Consider the following 18685-nt stretch of genomic DNA (forward strand, 5'->3'; position numbering starts at 1 on the left):
GTAGCATTATACACAGGCTTTCCTGTTTCACTTTATATTGCATGAGGGTGCAGGTGCATTATTTTCTGTATTTTCAAATGCGTTCAAAAATTGTAAAAATCAGTGTTTAAGCACAGTCCTTGTCCGGGTGAAACACAAAAAGTCACTAAATTAGCCTGTGTATAGCCCTCTCGTAGATTACCACAGAAGCAGTCAAACTTAACTAAGGGGTGTTCTATGAAGTATTTATGCAGGACACAAGCAGTAATAAAGTGAAAACACAACATAAGAAAATCACAAACAATTTAGAAAAACAGAGTTAATGTTAATGTTAATGTTAGTGGGGTAACTTATATAGCGCACGGCTACTCCAAGGAGTGTCCCGGCGCTTTCTGACCCGTAGCTGAGAAAGAAAGATGGAAAGAACAGAAACATAACAAACTACTGATTGTAGAGCCAAGTTTTCAAAGCCTTTCTAAAGGCAAGCAGATTGGAGGTACGGCGAAGATCAACAGGAAGGGAGTTCCATAGTTTGGGGGTGAGATGTTTAAAGGAACGTCCACCTATCCTGGCCTTCCTAATGGGAGGAACCGTTGCCAGGCCGAGACATTCAGATCGGAGAGATCTGGTGGGTTTGTAGAAAAAGAGCCGTTTCTGAATATACGAGGCCCCAACCAAATGGAGTGCCTTATGGGCTAATGTGAGAGCTTTGAAAGTAATACGCTTCTTGACAGGGAGCCAATGAAGGGAGGAAAGCAACTCAGATGACCTAGCTTGCCGAGGTAGACCGAAAATAGCCCTTGCCGCGGAGTTTTGTACTACCTGAAGTTTATGAAGGAGGTAATCCGGTAAACCCAGGTAGAGAACATTTGAATAGTCAATCCTGGATCAGATCAGAGCCTGTACTGTCAACTTCCTGTGGACTAAAGGAAGCAGAGGAAGGAATTTACGCAGCATTTTTAACAGACCAAAACAGGTGCTGGTGAGACCTGTGATCTGTGTTTTCAACGAAAGGGTATTATCGATTTTGATCCCCAGGTTTTTAGCAACCACGGAGGAAGAGGAAGGGGGTGACATGCACACCGGCCACCATTCCTGCCAAGGCGGGTCTGCCTGACAGAGTAAAGTTTAATAAATGAAATCACACAAAAAAAGAGTTAAATCAAATCAGTAGAACTGATGTGATGAATTTTTTAAGTTTTTAGGGAAAAAGGGGAGTTGGGATTAAATAAGAAAACAGAGACTTGTGGACCTAGATCTGCTCAGCAGCTGTTCAACACTGCGAACCAGGATTTTGTTACTTATGAGACCTTCTACCTTTGTGAGGTAGATGTGCACTACACCAGAACCTCAAGCTTTCCAATGATGCAATGCACTGGAAATAACAAGATGAGACAGTTACCATCAGGTCACTAAGGGTTCTCTACAAACAATGAGTATGCATCAACTTCAGTGACATAAACTTACAGGTTTAATTAGCAGCTCGGCATGAGAACAGAATAACCAAAATCACAGATTGGAGTGTGGCACTCGTAGGAGTAAACTTAAAATACAGATTGGAGTTATTGGCACTACCCTGATACACTCGGAACAAATGTTGGAGTTACCTTCACTCCCAAGGATACACTCAGAGCAAAAGTTGAAGTTAATTGTACTCCTAAAAATACACTCAGAATAAATGTTGGAGTTACTTGCATTCTTAACCCCTTCTCTGCCCGCATCGCGAGCACTACCTGCTAGGTGCTGCGCACGACAATTTGGCCGACGCAGCCCCGCCCACTTTGTCGAACGCCCGCACCGCGGCGGAATTGGCGCTGCGGTAAACGGGTTAAGGATACACTTGGAACACAGGGTGGGGGTACAGGTTGGTCCATCTATCAAGGACCCTGAAGTGCTTTGTCTTGGAACTACTGTTCATCAGAGAAACACAGAGCTAAAGTCTTTAGTCATTGTGCTGTGACATTTTAGCACCAAGGTTTTAGGAAGGGTCCGGAGGGTCCGGAGGATAAACACAGAAGACGCACTGGAGTGATTCACAGAGAGGACATGGAGCAAAAGCAATTTTTTATGTGTGAATACGAAAGGGGTATTTGCTGAGGGTACATTTGATGTTTAGATCACCCAGTTTCATTCAAGAGAGGAGACTTTTGGGTTTAATTGCCATATTTGTATTATTTGGGACACTGCAAGGGTGGTTAAGGTGGGGAATTTGTAAGGCTTAAAGGGATGACATTTTATTTGTGCTTTTGTTTTGAATTACTGAGTCCGTTATGTGCAGGCAAGGATGGCTAAGTGTATGTTTTTCATATTTTACAGCTACCCCTGATGAAGAACCTCATAGGTTCGAAATGCATTGGGTTACATAGAAAGTTGTGAAATACACATGTTTATGTTAAAGCTTGGATGAGTGGCAGAAAACGTTTGAAAATGACAAAATAAGCGTCTAGTGAATTTTAGTTGTCCCTGGATTGACTCTATATATTTACCAAGATGAAGAGTAGTAAAATATGTTAAATCGACTGGTTTACTGTGGATTACTTGACTAAAACTGAAAAATTTGATTACATGGAAGAATTTTTCCTTCTTAGCAGTGCAACAGCTAGGGTCGCAATTAGCGTCACTTTTTTCCTGCAACTTTCTAAAAATGGCATTTGTGAATTACCATCTAGCTGTACCCTTAAAGAAGATTTTAAATTAGAGTGAATTTGAGTCCAAACAGCATATCTCTGTCTACTCCCAATCTAAAGCTAACACACATTTAATGTAATAAAGTAACCCATTTTTAGTCAGTGGGAGAGATAGGCCTTACCACAGCGAATAACTACTTTTGGATTTTTTCACTGCCCAGCCTATGTAAAACTTAAGTACACATGTCCTACCTTTTAAATACCGTGCATTCTGCCCTAGAAGCAGTTAGAGCCTGCCCTAGGAGTGACTTATAAATATTAAAAAGGAAGTCTGGGACCTGGCAAAAGGTTTATTTTACAAGGTCGAAGCAGCAGTCTAAAATTGCACAACAGGCTGCAATGGCAGCCCTGAAAAAAATGTTTGAAGTGCTACTTTTGTGGGTGGCACAATGAGTGCTGTAGGCCCTTTAGTGGCATTCAATTTACCATCCCTGGGCACATATTGTACCCTTTACAAGTAAATTCAATTTGCCAATTTGGTGTAAGCCAGTTTTACCATGTTTTAAGCTGAGAGCACAAGCAATGTACCACTGGTTAGCAGGGAAAAAGTGCACAGAGCCCCAGTGCCAACAAACTGAAAGTCAGGAAATGAAGAAATAAAATCTGTGGTTTGACTCCGCCTACACTGCCAGGTCCACCACTTCCGTTGTTCATTCTCACAATCTTTGTTTTCGTCTTCTTCTTCTCTTGATTTTAGTTCACTTGTCCCTACCTTTTCCTTGAATGCGCTCTAACTAGTAACTTATTTCCACCTTTTCATTCTCATTTCCATGCGCATAAAGTCCTCTTCCTAACAGTCCAGCCCGACTGCATGTCCAGGATGGTGTCGAGGATGCGCATGAACAGGGTCACATTGACACCTTGTTAAGATTTGATTGCAGTAGGCAAACGGTGAATAGTGAGCATTTAGCACACCTCCCTGCTGCTCTATTCATCAGGCAAATGACAAAGATAAACTGAATTAATAATTTCTACTTAGGACGTTGGATATATGTTATGAAGTGCTTGTTGCTTTGTTCTTGTAAGCCAGTGTCACACTGCCCTGTTCATTGTATTGAGATATCAAGACAGGACTGGGCTTCAGCTCAATTAATATGGCAATGGAGTCCGATCTAGGCCTAATCATGTTCTACCTAGTGATACTTGAGAAGTCTGCGGAAGAATTAGTACAGTTAGCTGTTGGCCTTTGATGACAGCAAACTGTGCTGTTGTATAAATAGGAAGTCGAGGTTCTTAAGAAACTTCAGGATCTGCAGGTTACCTTGGGGCACAAGCCTTCTCACACCTTTATTGATATTTATTTTGCATTTTTTACTATGCCTTTGGTATAATTTGTTTATTTTAAAGCTGAATACTGTGGTATGTATGTATGATTTAGCCAAGTGTCATGCCTTCTTTCTGCACCACAAGTTCCACACTGCATTTTGTCTAGGCCTGGGCGGCAAATTCCGTTCCGCTCGCGGAATTTGTGGAATTTCGCGCTCCGCGGAGAACGCGAAATTCCCCAAAATTCTGCGTTCTGCGGCTTTGCAGAATTTTTTGCTTGTTCGCGTTCTCAAAATGAGTGTTCGCAAAATGTTTCCTCCCGAGCACGCAAACAGCGATTGCGAACAGTAAAAACGCATCACGAACAAGCAATTCCGCGTGTTCGTGAAATTTCTGCGTGTTCGTGGAATTTCTGGGTGTTCGCTGATTTTTTTTTTATAGTTTCTCGGAACTTTGCGTAGCGCGACTACGCAAATTCCGCCTACCACTAATTTTGTCATGGAGGCAGTTAGAATAAAAGTTAAACTTGTTGATGCCGGAGTTGTATTTAGAATATGCTTTACTTCATTATGATGGCTGAGAACGGGTCTATGCTCCTGTTTTTACTATGATTTGCAGTCTACAATACATGCTAGGAAATACAGAGCAGTGGTTGCCTTTTCATGTTTCTGAGTTGCACTTATTGAAGCTTGTATATTAACCAGCTGGTTTCTGAGGTAATGTATGTGCTGTGGGCTAGGTGGTTTCAGCAAAAGGACATATACACCCATTCTTAGCCTGTGATTGGTCGCTGAACATATTCATGATATAGCCCTTATCCTTCTGTATGAGGGGATGTGGCTCATATGACATGATTTTCAGTCCATCACAATGTAAAACTAAAAGTAGGAGAGTTGTGTACGGTGCATAGGCACACATATGCACAGTGATATTTTTTGCCACAATCTTGATACTAAAGCTTTCAGTAAAGAAGGATTCATCTTGCTGTCAGAGCCTGCTCACAGGTTAGATGTGGACCTGCTGGCTACTGTACAGCAATGTGCAGTGACTTGAAGCAATATGGGATGAGGTATATTTTCAAAAGGGGAGCGGAATTGGGTCCTGGGAGAACAGAGGGTCCAGGGTTCTTGTGGATGGTCAAAATGTCATATTTATGGCCTGATTTAGAGTTAGGTGGACATGTTACTCCGTCACCAACATGATGGATATCCAGTCCGCCGTATTACAAGTGCATTATGTCCATTGCCACTTGTACTACAGTGTATGGGATATCCGTCACGTTTGTGACAGAGTAACCATCCGCCGAACTCTAAATCAGGCCCAAAGTGGCTTACCGTGCCCTGACTGGCCATAGTGCGAGTATCCACTGTATAAAAATACTTACAGATAGACGCTGCACATATTTGTATTTGTAAGATTTATAACGCGCATGGCTGCCCCAGCGACGGGGTGTCCCAGCGCAGACCTACACTGCATTGACACCAGAGGGGGCACCAAAGCAGTAAATGTTTCTAGTGAAAAGCAAATCTTCCTTTCACTGGTGTTTCATTGTTTATATTCCGATTTAAATGAAAACCCAAACCCTAATTATATAATTGTTTATACACTAATTTTAAAAACATCATTTTAAGGCGGAAAGTTGTTATTTCTTTTTGCAGCACACGTCCCCCATAGAGCTTGTCTTACACTGACCCATTACAGTTTTTTGGGTGTTTTATTATCACTATTGTTTGTGAGTTTAGGTTTGACTTGACAGTGCAGCTGTCTCCCTGACCTATGGCTACCAATTCTTCAAATTATATCTAAAATTGGTTTTGGCTTTACCCAGAGGAATATTTCTCTCTCTCCTGATGCTATTATCTGGTAGTTTGATGGTTCCGTCTCCTAGAGTGCTTGTTCCACAATGCATGAAAGACCATTTTACATCTGAAAAGTAGGCTGATTCATCACACAATAAATGATCAAATTACTTAATTCTTTAATTATTTAGCTCATATTCAAGACTCAAGACACAATCCATAGTGGTTGACTTTGACTGTGCTTATTATGCCCCTCAGCTCAAGCTTTAGATGCATGTTTATGCTTCAATTAGACTCTCTTATCTTCCCTTCCATGCCATAGCTGATTGTCAGATATGCTGCCCTCTATCAATAAACTATGCTACTTTTTTGCCCAAAATACTTTTGGAAGTTTTGTTTTCGTTGTTATCGACATTTTAGCAGATTAGCACATGCTATACATTTGTCACTGGATGAATGACTCACTCAGTAATCGCTCACTCACTCACTCACTCACTCACTCACTCACTCACTCACTCACTCACTCAGTCACTCACTCAGTCACTCACTCACTCACTCACTCACTCAGTCACTCACTCACTCACTCACTCACTCACTCACTCACTCTCTCACTCACTCACTCACTCACTCACTCACTTTTGGGCTAATATCATACTGGGGGCAACAATCAATGATATGCTATGTCCAGTGTGAGAGAGGCTAATTAATATTTGAGATAAAGAGTGTTCTTTTTGTTCTTGCAGGCCCTCACTGTGGTCGCTACGAGTTCCATTGCAAGAGTGGGGAGTGCACGCCTAGAGGGTGGATGTGCGACTATGAGGCTGACTGCCAGGACGGCAGCGATGAGTTTGATTGCAACCGAACCTGTGGCTTGGATGAGTTCAAATGCACTATGACCGGAGAGTGCATCCGTTACTCCCAGCTGTGCGATGGCATCCCCCACTGCAGGGACCAATCAGATGAGAGCATGGATAACTGTGGTAAGTGACTGGGAAGTTCTCTGGTACTGGTGCACATAGCAGTAGTGGAGCACTAAATGTTTGGATTGATGGGAGGGGTGTATCCGAAGCAGGACTATGCGACAAAGGTAGCAAATGTGCTGAAGCTCTTAAGTTTGGAGTGGTCAGATAATGGAAGGAATTCTTCTGGAAGTTGAATTGATGACCCAGACAGAACACTGGTACTTGTGGTAATTGTTGCGAGAGGGTTTTTGGATCACATCTCCTTCTTGCAGATCTCTCCTCAGCAAGCTGTACCCACCAGTAGAGATGGACCTCAGAAGAGTAGGGTATTGGAGGACTTTAAAACTCAGATACTTCTTATCATCTTGGACCCTTAGTTGCCCAGGTGTGAAAAGAGAGAATGGTTGTTTCCAAAATATACCTGATGAATTATTTCACGTGTTCTGTTTTTCCAGGATCTTCACAGATCCCTCCCTGTCCCGGACATTTCATCTGCACAAACAGGATGTGCATCAACATTTCACGGGTGTGTGATGGGACCCCCAACTGCCCACAGGGGGAAGATGAGATGGCTTGTGGTAAGTGTTTCCCACTCTGCTGAATGGTCTATAAACACTGGAACAAGAATGGTTGATTCTGCATTGCAGTCATGGTGGGTAAGAATAGTACTAACATTTAGTTGCTTCAGCCAGCATTGCAGCAGTTGTGGCATTTCTGGCCCTGGCTGCAGTATTTATACATTTATCCTGCTCTATTTAGACCAGCAGATACTGACTTTCACAAGTTCAACACACTTAGAGGACACATGCACAATGACCAACAGTCGGAGATAATTAAGTAAAAAGAGGCACAGATTGCAGTGCATCATTAGGGCACAGGGTGATGCACAGATGGAAGGCACATATGGAGTGATCAAGGGAATATTGTGATATAAAGCAAGAGGAGCACGGCGTGCATCAGCAGAGGACAGCATGTTGTCCATCAGAAGCTAACACGGTGACGTGACAGCAGGTGAGAGCTAAATAATGTGTCTTGTGGAAACACTGGTCATATGCCTCTGGGGAGCACTGTCTGTGATGTGCCTCTGGGGAGCCCTGGCTGATGTGAAAGAAGTGAATCCTGGATGTTGCACACCATGAGAGCACTGAGTCATTTACAGCACATGGGGAAAAAGCCTATGTTTAAACACAAAATTCAGTGTATAGCTAAGCATGCACAGTTCAAAAGGGCAAACCAACATTTCCAAACCGTTATGATACCTTACCAGTATTTTAATAGTGTACTTCCACCATATATGGTCCCGTAGACTTTCAAAATCTGGGCGTCCATTAGAGATCTAAGAATTTCACATATTTGAGTAGAGATGATCTGGAGAAATTGAAATTGGATAGTAAACATCTGTATATCCAGTGTACTGTCTAGTAATCTGTTAAGAGTTCCTTTTGTCTCCATTAATCTTTTGTATTGTTTCAATGCAAATGTAAGTGTATGAGGAATAGGGCGGTCTTAGATAGCTTGACTTGAATGTGTCTGATAAGTGTCACAGATGTTTTAATAACTTTTTTATTACTGGTTACTCAATCACAATATAAATGAAGCACAAGCACGCCTTAGACAATTTTGAGCTGTTGACATCAGAAAAACCATTATGTCTTATGCTTACGGAAACTTGGTTCAACGAGTCTTCTAACCCAGATATCGCGACAGCCATTCCTTCCGACTATATACTTCAAAGACAGGATAGGGTACTGGGTAAGGGTGGTGGAGTCGCACTTGTAGTTCAAAGATCTTTCGCTTGTGCGATCATACCATCATTACCTATCTCTGGTTGCGAATCCCTCGCCTTTTCCATCACTCTGTCCCCTCATCAATCGTTTTCTGGGCTCCTGATTTATAGACCTCCTGGCCTACGGGGTTCTTTCTTTGATGAGTTTCAATCAGCTGTCACCACTCTCTGCTTGAAGGTTGAACACTGTATAGTTCTAGGGGATTTTAACATCCACATGGATGTCGAGTTAGACAGTGAAGCTATCAAAATCAATGACATCACTGCCCCTCTAGGTCTAACTCCTTACATCTCCAGTGCGACCCATGATAAGGGTCACACTCTGGACCAAGTGTTTTCCACCATTCCCCTTATTAAGACCTGTTCCATCCCTGTTCTCTGGTCTGACCACTCTTTGATCAGTTTTTTAATTCAGGGCAGAAGTAAATCATCCTGCATAAACTCTAACCATCTTAGGCACCCCAGTAGACCGTACCATAAAATCACCCCTGAAAGCCTAGCTCAAGCGTATCAGGAACATCCCTGTTTTCTATCTGGTCATCTGGAGAAGGATCTTGTTACGTTTCAGAAATGGCTGACCGAGAGGCTTGATGATCTTGCTCCACTTTCTACGCCTCGTTCATCTACCAAGCGTAGTTCGGCTCCTTGGTTCTCAGAGTCACTTGCTTTGGCTCGGCGTAACTGCAAGTTAGCCGAAAGACTCTGGCGGAAGCAATACGATGCGGAAGCCAAGTCTGCCTACAAATCATCCATCAAGTCCTATCATGCCGATATTCTGGAGGCAAAAAAGAACTATTTTGCCAACGGAATTGAGTCAGCATCAAGCTCCTGTAAAGAAATCTTTACCATCGTTAAGGAGTTTCTTTCTCCTGAATCCAGCACAGTGCAGCACAAGTTCTCTGAACCTTGGGTAAAGGAGTTGGCTATTTTCTTCGCGACTAAAATCAAACTGATTCAAGAATCTTTCCCTCCCTCTGTTCCCAGCTCATCTCTCACCGATTGCAATCCATCGTCCTTTTCATCGGATTCCTGCCCTGCTTTATCGGAGTTTCCAGTTCTATCGGAATCTGCTTCTCTGGATCTCCTACTTAGGATCAAATCAGGCTCTCCATTGGACCCTTGTCCGGCGACCTTTCTAGCCAGCAACGCCAATATTCTGAACTCGCTAATTAATCCTGTTCTTAATCTGTCTTTGACAAGTGGTACTGTCCCGCCGGCCTGGAAGAAGGCAATGGTTGTTCCACTCTTGAAAAAACTTGGCCTTGATCCAGAGAAACATGCCAACTACAGACCCATATCTCTCCTGCCCAGCTTAGCTAAGATCATCGAGAAGTAAGCATGGGCGAATTTTGCGGATCTCGCGTTCGCGAATTTTGCGGATTTGCGAATTCGCAATCCGCAAAATCCGCGAATTCCCGCGAATTTGCGGATTTTTTTTTTTGTGTTCGCCCGTGTTTCTGCCAGTTCGCGAGGGTTTTTACAATTTCGCAATTTGCGAACTTACCTGTCGGGTCGCAAGTTTTGCGAACTTGTTGTTTCTACGTGTCCAGCCTGTTTGGGACACTCTTCTTCATCACTGCCACTCTCTGTCACCACTGCCACTCTCTGACTACTCATGCCACCCTCTGGCCCACCCATGCCACCCTCTGTTTCATCACCACACCCTCTGGTTGTCCAGTGTACATTATTTTCGGCAAAGCAAAGCACACCTTCCCTGCCTCAAGTGACCTGAATTAATTTGGGGCTGATTAATGTGTCACAGAATATTTTTTTAGCTGGCACCTGCTTCCTTAGTGCGCCCTGATTAGTGATCTTTTGCACTTGCTAAGTGCTTTCATTGTTGCAAAATTAGTTACAACACCTGCCCTGCCCCAACTGACAATAATGAATTAGGGGCTGATTAATGGATTTTAACTTCCAGCCTGGCTCCTGCTTGTCTCCCTTAGCTGTAATTCAGGACCTTTGTGGCATATGTGTAACTATTCTGAGGTTCAGAGCAGGGTCACATAATAGTTGCAACTGGCAACTGAACTCTGGAGGGGCCCCTCAGGAAGCACTACAGGAAATGGCTACTAATGATGAGCCTGAACTTTTGAACCTGGCAAGTAGTTTCAGTTTTGCTAAGATCGTATTTCTGCAATTTAGCACTTATTCGCGGGGCGCGAAGTTGTACTGGGAAGCCGCGAACTCACGCGAACAGTGCGAGCAGTGCGAGCAAAATCCGCTGCTCGCGGATTTGCGGATTTTGCGGGAGATTCGCGAATCTCGCGGATTGCGGATTTCCCGAAAATCCGCAAAATCCGCGAGCGAAACGGATTTTCCGCCCATACCTATCGAGAAGCACGTCCACTCTGTGCTCTCCTCCTTCCTTGAAGACCATGGGTTACTCCACCCTACCCAGTCAGGCTTCCGCTCCAATTTGAGCACTGAGACCGCTCTATTGGAAGTGAATGAAGCCATCAAGGAAGCTCTCGACTCAGGCGGAAGAGCTATGCTGGTGATGTTGGATCTGTCGGCGGCCTTCGACACCGTCCCACATGAGGCCCTCTTGAGGAGACTTCACGAGATCGGTCTCAGGAGGACGGTGTTGAGCTGGCTGAGATCTTACCTAGCGGGTCGTCGACAAGTGGTCTGGGCCCCCCCGTACTCTGCAGTGGTGCCGCCGATGGATGTTGGAGTCCCACAAGGGTCGGTGCTTAGCCCGACCCTCTTTAACATCTTTATGACTCCATTGGCGGTACTGGCGGAGTCTCTGGGTGCCCAGATCATACGCTGACGACACCCAGCTTCTCTTCACCTGTAAAAAGGGCACAGAGTTCGATGGGGAGAGCATCCGCGGTTGCCTTGGGGCTGTCTTCGACTGGTTTCAGCGAAGCAGCCTCAAGTGCAACCCCGACAAATCGGAGGTGCTCTTCTTTGGCTGTCAGGTAGACCGGCCTTGGCAGGAATGGCGGCCAGTGAGCATGTCACCCCCTTCTTCTTCTTCCACGGTTGCTAAAAACCTTGGGTTAAAATTGACAACACCCTATCACTGAAATCCCAAATTACAGGTCTCACCAGTACTTGTTTTGGTCTGTTAAAAATGCTGCGCAAATTCCTTCCTCTGCTCCCTTTGGTCCACAGGAAACTGATGGTACAGGCTTCAATTTGTTCCAGGCTCGATTACTCCAATGTCCTCTACCTTGGTTTGCCAGACTACCTCCTGCACAAGCTTCAGGTAGTCCAGAATTCCGCGGCAAGGGCCATTTTTGGCCTACCCCGCCATGCTAGGGCTTCGGAGTTGCTTCTGTCCCTTCACTGGCTTCCTGTCAGGAAGCGGATTACATTTAAGGCTCTCACATTGGCCCATAAGGCACTCCACTCGGTAGGTTCCCATTACATTCAGAAACGGCTTTCTCTCTATAAGCCAACTCGATCTCTTAGATCTGAATTTCTTGGCCTGGCAACTGTTCCACCCATTAGGAAAGTCAGGATAGGTGGACGCTCGTTTAAATATCTCACCCCCGAAACTGTGGAACTCCCTTCCCGTCGATCTGCGCCGCATTCCCAATCTGCTGGCCTTTAGAAAGGCCTTGAAAACATGGCTTTACAATCAATAACTGGTATGTTCCCTGCTTCCTTATCTCTCTTTTCAGCCATGGGTCAGAAAGCGCTGGGACACTCCTTGGAGTAGCCGTGCGCTATATAAGACACCCATTAACAAATGAAGCGTGACACAGTAATACTGAGGGGGCATTTGACATAGACACGTATAATAATCCATGGCTGCCTCTTCAGTCTCTTGGAAACTGAAGGATTCTGCTCTGAATGTAAGCCCTATGCACTGGGGCATCTTATGTAAGAGAATGGCAACTTCCCTGGAGCTCCTTGTATACTTAGCATGGAACATTCTTGAATATGCGGATTTTCAGGGGACATTACATTCACACGCTATGCAAAGAGTTGACCAGTTTCTAGAAAAAAGTATGTGCAAGTTTTACCTATAAGAAATTTGCAGGGAATGTAGAGATTTGATTAAGATTTTTTTGGTAAAACCTTTCAAGGAGTGATTTACATAGATAATACAGTTGCTCACTTAGAAGGAAACATATTTATGCATACTATGCTACCTTGTTTCCTGGCCCATCCATCAGAGGTATGGAATAAACAGAGGATAAACAGCCATATCCATCAACATGAATTGCGCTCGCAAATGGCCAGATTCTGAGAATCTGGCCGTTTGCGAGTGCGATTTTTGCATTTGGGATTCATCATCCCAAATGCAAAAATCGCTTTTACCGAAATCGCATATTTGCGAGGAATTGGATTTAAGGAATCTCTAATAGAGATTCCTTAAATCCAATTCATCACCCAATTTGAAATTGCGAATTCGCAATATTTGGTCGCAATTTACCACGAAATCTGACTTCGTGGTAAATTGCGAAAAAAGAGTAAAAAGCACTTTAGTGCATTTTTTTCTTTTGCATGTTACACACACACATGTCCTCTGGACATGTGTGTGCGCAACACCTGTTCAAATGTGCATTTGAGGGGTGCTACAGGGTGTCCTTTGGACACCCCTGGCACGCTTCAAATCGCAATCTTATTTGCGATTAGCAAATTGCTAATCGCAAATAAGGAATACTCCCCATTCATTCCTATGGGCCTTTTAGCCCATAGGAATGAATGGGGAGTTTTTCCTTATTTGCGATTAGCAATTTGCTAATCGCAAATAAGGAATCAGTAGGAATCGCAATAATTTTTGCTAATCCTACATGAATCCCGTTTTGCGAGTCCTTAATAGCGAATCGCTATAATTCGCTATTAGGGCCTCGCAAAATGGGAGATTGATGAATATGGCTGATAGTATACAAAGTGGTTACAATACATTAATTACCTTTTAGACATGAGTTGCTTTAAAAGTGAATATGGAAAAGTTATACATCATCAAGTGACTACTTTAAGCTAGCCCCTTATCACTTTTTGAGGGGGTAAAAGAGGAGTATGTTATGCAGTCCTTGAAGTTGTTTGTTTTTCTGGCCTTGTTGCTGGGAGGAAATGGATGGTTCAATGTCATTGATTTATTTAATTCACTTTACAAACCGTATGTATTGTGCATAAACCAATGTTTCAAGAAACATATGTAGTCTTTTGGGGCTGTTTATCATCTGTAAACTTTTGTGCAATGGTGAGTAGTTATGTGAATTACCTGGGAGTGGTAAATAATCAATACCACAATCTTTTTATTAAGATTTCTGATACCCAGTTATGTTTGATTTTTTGATTTCACTTGTTCTGATTTCTTATATGTTCTATTGTTTAGTTGTGATTTTCTATTTTTTAGTTGAGACATCCACTCATAAGAAAATTAATCATGCACATTATCTTAAAGAAACACTCTCATGCCTTTCAAAAAAACCTGTGTACTTACTATTGATTATTAGTAAAATTATACAGATAAACACATAGTGTTTTATTTGTATGGCTAACTGATACAATATTTGTTCACCAATTTCAACCCCAATGAGGTAGCTGAGTGGCTCTGGTTGTCTATCAAAAATAAAATAAAAAATCCTTCAGTCTATTTGAGGAAACACATTTGGTCTGTCTCAGGAGGAGCTTTCGGTCAATATCAAGCATATTTGGCTTGATATTAGATGGACTCAAGAGTATATCTAGGATGATTATTATCTCTATCTCAGAAGAAGCTAGGGCTCTATCAAAGAAAGATTTAGCGGTTCACTCCAAGAAGGGTGTTTGATGTTGTCTATTTAGAATACTTAAATGTATTACCAAAATAATACACAGACACACTCCAGAATCCATACAAAGTTATCTTTAGTAGAATTCTAGAATGAGTTTAGAATGAGTTTTAGAAGCATGAATGGGTCTATCACTGTAGGATCTTGGACCTGTCCTGGATGGATACTGGGTCCACCTCACAATCAAATTTGTGTATACCATAGAATGATTCTGGTGTCCCCCACACAAATATTTTAAAGTTCACCCCAGAAAGATACTTGGTTGTATGGCAAAAGGAGCTTTAGCTATTTCAGGGACAGATGTTTGGAACCATTCCCATTGATTCTTAACTCTGATCCAGAGGGATAATTGGACATATTAAAGAAACATTTGGATAATATTTTTCTATTCACTGCTGTCTTACATTTTTGAAAAGTCCATTGCAGCTTTTGTTAATGACTTGTGCCCACCTCTCAAGGCAGCTCCCTTCAGAGGCCCCAGCTTCGAGAATGCCTTGAGAGGTGGGCGCAAGTCATTAACAAAAGCTGCAAAGAACTTTTCAAAAACGTAAGACAGCAGTGAATAGAAAAAGAATGCTGCTTTTAAATAATGGCATACTTGCACAGTGTGTTTTACTATATTTTCTCGTACTTTGGAGACCCTGATCTCAACCAATTTAAAGAGACACTGGTTTGTGATTCATTAAAAAACCAACAACAAAAGACCCTGTCCACAGGACGTAAACTTGTGTCAGTTACTGGAATAATAGAACAGTCTGTGTGTACTGATAACTATTATAATCCCCTACAGCTTTTGAGGGGACAATTCACTGCACCTCGCCCAAAAGTTTCTAAATTCAAGCTAAAAAAGGCCAACCTTCCTTGACAGATACACAGAACACCAAGTAAATGCTGTCTGACACATCTAAATCAGTATCAGGCACCACACGTCAGTGTTGGACCAAGTTCTACTTAGAAAAAATGTGCGAGAAACGAATGACACCTCCCGGAAATATCACCAACGGGGTGACTGGTATGTAATTTCCAAACAAGCCCCTGTCTCATCATCGGTAGTCACTCGATTCTCAAAGAAAGAAGAAGGAAAGTGTCCAAAACAAACAACCAAAACGTGTAACAAACAGTGGAAGCTGAAAGCATCTGCTAGTGACAAACACACAACATAAATAAGTGCATAAAACACAGCATCCAATTCCCTTCAATAACTTTATTCGTAGAGAAGTGAATGTCTGCTGTTAGGATAAAAAGGCTGGTAGCTATTCATGCGTATCATTACCTATTGCCAATGCCGACATGTTTCACTGACACAACAATTTTGGCAGATTCATCAGGGCTGCACTATATGCTGCTACTCCACTCTTGGACACTTGTTCTGTGTTTAACTGCCAAGGAAACAGGCACATGAAAACAGTTAAAAAACATGTAAACACACCCATAGATTGCCGTATATATTTGGAGCCATATGTAAACATTATTTACCCAGAGACAGCCTGGGTGCTTATACCGGCTGCCTGATGATAGAAAGGAATGCAGAAGTACTCCAACCGTGAGTCTCCGCCTTCACTTAGCTTGTAGCATTCTGACGGTATAAAAACAAAAGGAATTTCCGTCTGTCAGAAATATTTTTCTGCGTGTCTCATTGTTAAGGGGCTATGTAACCACACATTCAAGCTGTCGAAAGGGAACACCCATCCATACTGAACGCCCAGGCACACTGGTGTAGCTTGAAATGTATTGTTAATATACTCGAATGTTCCCATATGCAATTAGCATATTCATGATTGAGAGAGGGATGCTATTGTAAAAACCCTTCATTTACGCACTGCCCGAAAACTCAGGACACCAACCATCGCGTTCGGTGTAGGCAGGCTGCACCTATTACAGAAGCCCATTCTCGCTCCATGCCCATCGTTTGGACGCTTTGATTAAAAACAAGTCAAATACCCCTTAGGCCACAGTCTCAATCAATCTGATCCCCACCCGATACTTCTCACCGTGAAATCGAGTTGCGAGCGCTTCGTCTCCTTCTCACTGTCTGTTCCCGCGTCTCAGTGAAATGCGAGATCGCGTCAGCATACGCCCACTTCAACAGGTCACGTGGAACGGTTACTAAACTGGTGGCCATCTTGAAACGATAGAGTGAACAGGAGGGCTGCTGCCTGTATTGGTGACATCAAGTGCCGGTAACGGTACACCTAAGACACCCTGATTATTGGATCGTTACTATCACACCTAAAAAACAAAGGGTTACCTCCTCATATTCAGATATACATTTCATTAAAAAAAAGCACAATCACAGGACCCAGTATTGGGAATAGCGGCCATCTTAGACTAGTAAAAGTGTAGAATCAGATGTTGATGCAGCACCACACGCCAAGTTAGGCTGCAAACTCAACAGGAAGATGTTGAAAAAGAACTTATGTAGTATATGCCTAGAGTTATGGGTTCTAGCGTTTCTGCATCACTCCATACCAAGGTAGACTGCAGATTCAACAGGCTAATGATAAAAAAGAACATATGCAGTATGTGCTTCAAGGGCAAATATTTTCCTCAACTCTCATCAAGATGGGCAAACCTATTATAGCTACAAGTAAAGTGAATACAGCAGGTGTTGTACAACTCTTCCATTATTTCGGCTGCACAATCCAAGTAGATACCAAGGTGCAATTGAGAAAGGTAAAGAGGGGGGTAAATCAGAACGCCCAAAAGCCAAATCCCTGCCAACTGCAGTCTATGTGGCACACTGTCCTATCTGGATGCATAGCTGACACTCCTGGTGGCAGTGAGGGCTAGAAAAGAGAAACAGTAACTGCAGTGCCCAAGAAATCATAGTTTGATCCTATTCCATTCAATAATTTCATTGAGCCCCCAATGATCTGTCTTCTCGCTGTAAATCCAACATGCTTCCTTTGAGAGCAAAATGCTCTCTATGTTCTGTGGAGTCCCTTTCACCTTTTCTAACACTGTCCAGGTGAAGGTGTGTTTCTCATTGAAGCAGTTTTGTACCAATTTTGTTGTTAGTTTTCCTGCCCTTATGGTACTTAAATGCTCTTGCACTCTGACTTTGATTTTGCGTGATGTTAATCCTATGTAGTGTAAACCACATTGGCACGTAAGTCTGTACACCAACTGGGTGGAATTACAATTACTGAATTGGTTCAGGAACCATTCCTTTCCTGATGTCAGCATCACACTAGTGCTCTTCTTAGTGAGTGGACAGACGGAACAGGTCCCACAGGGATAGTGACCCTTAGGAACCGTAGAATTCGAGATGGTTCTTTCTGCAGGTGCACTAGAGTGTACAAGTTTGTCCTTAAGGGGAGGAGCCAAGATGGCGATCGGGGCAGAAGTGTAAGCCCTCGGCTCCGCCAGCCCTTGAGCCCCGCACCGATATCCTGTTAATTATCCTGGCACATTTTGGCGGTGGCGTGTTCCGGAGGTTGCGCTGAATCTGCCCGAGTTCTCCCGGGATCTCTACCTGCCCGGTGACCGGAGTTACCTATGAGATCGTCCCGCGGCTCTGGCCCCGGCTTGAGCCGCTGTGCACCGCCGGACCGGAAAGGACAAAGGACGGCTGCGCTGAGTGGTTGGTGCCGGCGGCTGGGAAGGGCCGTCTCCTGCCTAGATACGGACCGGACTGCATCGCCCTGCAGTGGCTTCTTCGAACATTGTGCCTGCTGCACGACCGCGAGGAAGGGATATGCGGTATGTTCGACTTCTTTGTGTAGTGCCGGAGGCGAGCTGCCTAGCCTCCATTGCTGTCTTTGCCCTTCACCGGCGAGCAGATCCTGGTGTGCCCCGACCTCATAACTGAGCCACGTACGCTTCCAGCAAAAGACGACCGACTGCAGCTCGCTTTGCAAGATCAGTGGCTCGGACTGCAGCTCCTTCCTGCCGCACCCGCCCCAGCTTCATCGTTGGATTGCTATCAAAATGGAGGTGCCCCGCGACTCCCATTGTGGTGAAGATCGTCTACCCTCGTCCCGCGACCGCCGACATCGGACTGAGCTGGGGCACGGATTCCGGGAACCCTCTCATGATTCTGAGACGGAGGTTCCACATTTCACTCCTACCTACGGAACCGTCCTCGCTGCCCTTCGGGACCTGCGAACTGCATTGGACCTTGGCTCCCGCACACTGGGTGAGAAACTCGACGACATTTTGCTTGACCTGGGGCGGGCGCGGAGGGTCGTTTCTCGGCACCGTATGGACTTGCCTTCACTGCCGGCTGATGGGGCTACAATGTCTGCACATGTTTCTAGCAATGAGGGGGCAACTACTGACAGTACTGGCGCACGCACTCTACCTTCCGCCGGCACTACTCTTGCTACTTTGTTTCCCCTTCCTCCAAGGACTGCAACTTTGTTTCGTTTACCACTGCATCGTATTTGGGTGCCGTCTGTGTGGCCTCCATTTCCCATGTCTAACGCTTCTCGGAGGCCTCCGCTTTCTAGACTTTGCAAGGTGT

At 44.0% G+C, this 18685-nt stretch overlaps 1 protein-coding gene across 1 annotated transcript in view; it reads left to right on the forward strand.

Annotated features, from left to right (window-relative positions):
• The window catches only part of LOC147685082 (SCO-spondin-like), a 1395910-nt gene that overhangs the window by 135169 nt on the left and 1242056 nt on the right, over positions 1-18685 (forward strand). The window contains exons 18-19 of the mRNA XM_086939757.1: positions 6475-6711; positions 7149-7271. Of these exons, the coding sequence (XP_086795883.1) occupies positions 6475-6711; positions 7149-7271 (360 nt within the window). The remainder of the gene's footprint in view (positions 1-6474; positions 6712-7148; positions 7272-18685) is intronic.

Source organism: Lissotriton vulgaris, chromosome 10 (genome assembly GCF_964263255.1).
Source record: "Lissotriton vulgaris chromosome 10, aLisVul1.2, whole genome shotgun sequence".
Lineage (NCBI taxonomy): Eukaryota > Metazoa > Chordata > Amphibia > Caudata > Salamandridae > Lissotriton > Lissotriton vulgaris.